The sequence below is a fragment of the Propithecus coquereli genome, unplaced genomic scaffold (genome assembly GCF_000956105.1).
Source record: "Propithecus coquereli isolate 6110/MARCELLA unplaced genomic scaffold, Pcoq_1.0 Scaffold443, whole genome shotgun sequence".
Taxonomy (NCBI): domain Eukaryota; kingdom Metazoa; phylum Chordata; class Mammalia; order Primates; family Indriidae; genus Propithecus; species Propithecus coquereli.
In genome coordinates, this window is record NW_012150208.1 from 799,398 (window position 1) to 802,611 (window position 3,214).

The following is a 3,214-nucleotide window of genomic DNA, read 5'->3' on the forward strand; positions in this document are numbered from 1 at the left end:
TGTAGCCTATGTAAAACATTCAGTAAAAGAGAACTATTCTGAGTAAGCAGAAAGATAGTGCTGTAATTATTTTACCTGGTCTCCATCAGTGCGTATTTAGGTTGTTTCCATTTTTTTTCTATTACAAACACTATGGTGGTATCTTTGTATTTGCACTTTTCTGCACTTTTCATTATAGTACAAATACAGTAATTGGTGAGTTAAAGAATATACACATTTATAAGCTTTTTAATATGCATTTTCAAATCACCATCAGTAAGATTATTCTAATTAACACTCCCACTAGTGGCCTCAATCCCTATACACATCCCTTATGGTGGCTAACACAAGGCCTGGTTCATGCTGCTCAGTATATATTAATATTTGTCACTGGTCAATTGTTCATTAAACAAATGGCCTGGAATTTTCAGGACCTTGAATAGTATCAGAAGCATTTCATGGGTGCCCTGTGTGCCTCCTCTACTGCTTCCCTCTTCACTCTGTGAGGGGTGGTCTGGGTGAGCTGGAATGGCTCGTCCTTGCAGGTGTCACTGATGTTCGAGGATGTGGCTGTGCTCTTCAGTCGGGATGAGTGGAGAAAGCTGGATCCTTCTCAGAGAAACTTGTACCGAGAGGTGATGCTGGAGAACTATAGTCACCTGGTCTCTCTGGGTAAGGACATTTCCCCTGCAGTTACTGAATACACAAATTGCAGCATCTCAGCACCTCCTTCCCTGAGTAAGAGCTGCAGGTCATCAAAAAACTTTAGCTGAGTTTGAGGATTATACAAATCAGATCTCTAAAAATAAAGATTACAAGCATATTCCCCCTTATGGGCATGGAATTGCCCCACATATGGGAATGGAGAAGGTGGTGTTGCTAATCATCCCTTCCCTTTGTATAATTGCACATTAGAAGTTTCTTCATGATTAGGGCATCATTTCCCCACAATGATTGTTCTGTGGTTTGTTTGCTCACCTCTAAATTGGGCTTTGATCAACCTCTGGACCTACCGCTTGCCTTTCCTACTTGTCTTTTCCAGGGGTCGGCAAACTTTTTCTATAAAGAGCCAGGTAATAAGGATTTTAGGCTTTGTGGGCCACATAAAATGGTCTTTGTAACATATTTCTCTTTTTCCCTCCACCATTCTTTGCACAAGGCCATACATAAACAGGTGGTGGTCTGGATGTAGGCCACAACCTGTAGTTTGCCAACCACTGTGCTTCCTTGAAAGGGAATATTTTCTCATTTTAAACAAGCTGCCTGGTACATAATCCTTTCCACAGTTGCCTGCTTACAATTTTTAATTAGTCTATATATGTAACATTCCCTGTTCTGTGGAAAGCTAGTGGTACCCTGCTAGTTACCAAGGCTGCATGTTCATCATACCTCCTTAGCATACGATTAATTATACCAAAGTCAGCTCCTACAAGTCACTTGCCTTTTCCTTAAGACATCCTCTCACAGCATGACAGCATAATTTGAGCACCCCACAGAAGCTCTTTGTACCATCCTATTAAATCTGGAGTACCTCTTTGTGTCAAAACAAAACCAAGTTGCGTTTTTTCTGGGCTTTTTTTCTGATTTTTGTTGTTTTTTTTTGTTGTTGTTGATGTTATTATGTTTTTTGTCTATGAGCAGGACTCCCATTGACCAAACCAAAAGTGATCTCACTGTTGCAGCAAGGAGAAGATCCGTGGAAGGTAGAGAGAGAAAGTCCTGGCAGACCCTCTCTAGGTGAGTAGGAGGGTCTGAGATGCCTGGGAATCGCTGTAGGCAGCATTCTGGTCAATAAGAGGAGCTGCAGCCTGGAGTTTAATTGGGAAACTCCCTTCAGGGTTCTGGGTCCTCAGGAAGTGGTGAGGAAAAGGAAGGCTCCTAGACATGAGCTTCTGCTTATTCTCTTTTAATCACTTCACAAAGGAAACTCTCAGAACCTCTTCTTTTATCCTGTTGTTTCAGAAGAGGGCTGCATTTTTATGTATTCATTCAACAGTGTATTTAAGGAATTGCAAGTAATTAATTCTGGCTAAAGCTTAGGGTATGCATTTGGGGAAAAGAGGTGAGGAAGGAAATGAGCCTAGAAAGCTGGCAAAGGGCCACGTAGTAAATGCTCTGGTCCAGTTCTAGGAGATGTGTGCTGTCTGGTGGAAGACTGGAAGTCACTGAAGGATTTAAACAGAGAATCATACGGTCCTTGGTATCTTAAAAAATTCATCTGAATCAGAAACAATTTAAATGTCCTTCAATAGAAGAAAGGCAGAAGAAGCTATGTGTATCCTTACTCTGGCAGATATTGCCACAGTGAAAACAAAAGAGCCCGCTGATGTGAACAGAATTCCAAGACACGTTAAGGCCTAAAGCAAGTTATAGACAATAATTATGACATGTCACCATTTATGTTCAATGAAAGTTGAGTGTATGTGTGTCTATATTCTTAATGTGCAGATAAGTCAGAGAGAAAGGAGGACACAGCTGGTAACACTAGTTACATTTGGAATGGGATTGAGAATGGGTCTGATGAAAGGGGACTTTATTTCTTTATAATGTTTTAATTTTTCACAAAGAATATATTCATGAAGTTCCTTTTTAAATTTGAGATGGAATCTCACTATGTTCCCCAGCCTGGTCTCAAACTCCTGGGCTCAAGCAATTCTTCCACCTTGGCCTCCCAAGTAGCTGGGATTACAGGTGTGTGCCACCATGCCTGGCTATTCATGAAATTCTTAAGTGATTTGAATTTAGTAAGAATGGTCAATTTGGAAGCATCCTAGGGTATAGATTTAAAGTGAGGCAAAACTAGAGGTGGGAAACTTTACAGAGCTTATTGCAGTCATGGAGGCAGGAAGCTAGTATGGAGAGTGGAGAGGGCTCTTGCCATGAGTTCATAAGGGAGAAGGAGGAAGTAGTGTGATCAGGGTATAGGATGCCTTCAGTGTGGGGTGGTTTTCATTTGAGGTGGAGCGAAACACTCAGGTAGAGATTGCCAGTGAGAAGAGGTGCAAGGCAGACAGGGCTGGGACTCATGAGGCAGGTCAGGGAGCTGTCAGCAAAACAGCGTCATTTGAAGCCTTGAGCTGACCAGATGAGGGAACTAAGAGGACAGAACCCAGGAAACCAACACTTACAAGGTGGTTGTGGAGGAATCTGTGACCATGCCTGATCAGAGGAGAGGAATGGGCGAGACACTGTCGTGGCAGTTGGGGACTGAGAGCTGTATTGGGGGCCCCAGCTC

General features: G+C 42.3%; 1 protein-coding gene across 1 annotated transcript in view; it reads left to right on the forward strand.

The window, feature by feature from the left end:
* The window catches only part of LOC105818584 (zinc finger protein 354B-like), a 112,354-nt gene that overhangs the window by 20,388 nt on the left and 88,752 nt on the right, over window positions 1-3,214 (forward strand). Inside the window, exons 3-4 of the mRNA XM_012654650.1 lie at window positions 525-651; window positions 1,621-1,716. Of these exons, the coding sequence (XP_012510104.1) occupies window positions 525-651; window positions 1,621-1,716 (223 nt within the window). The remainder of the gene's footprint in view (window positions 1-524; window positions 652-1,620; window positions 1,717-3,214) is intronic.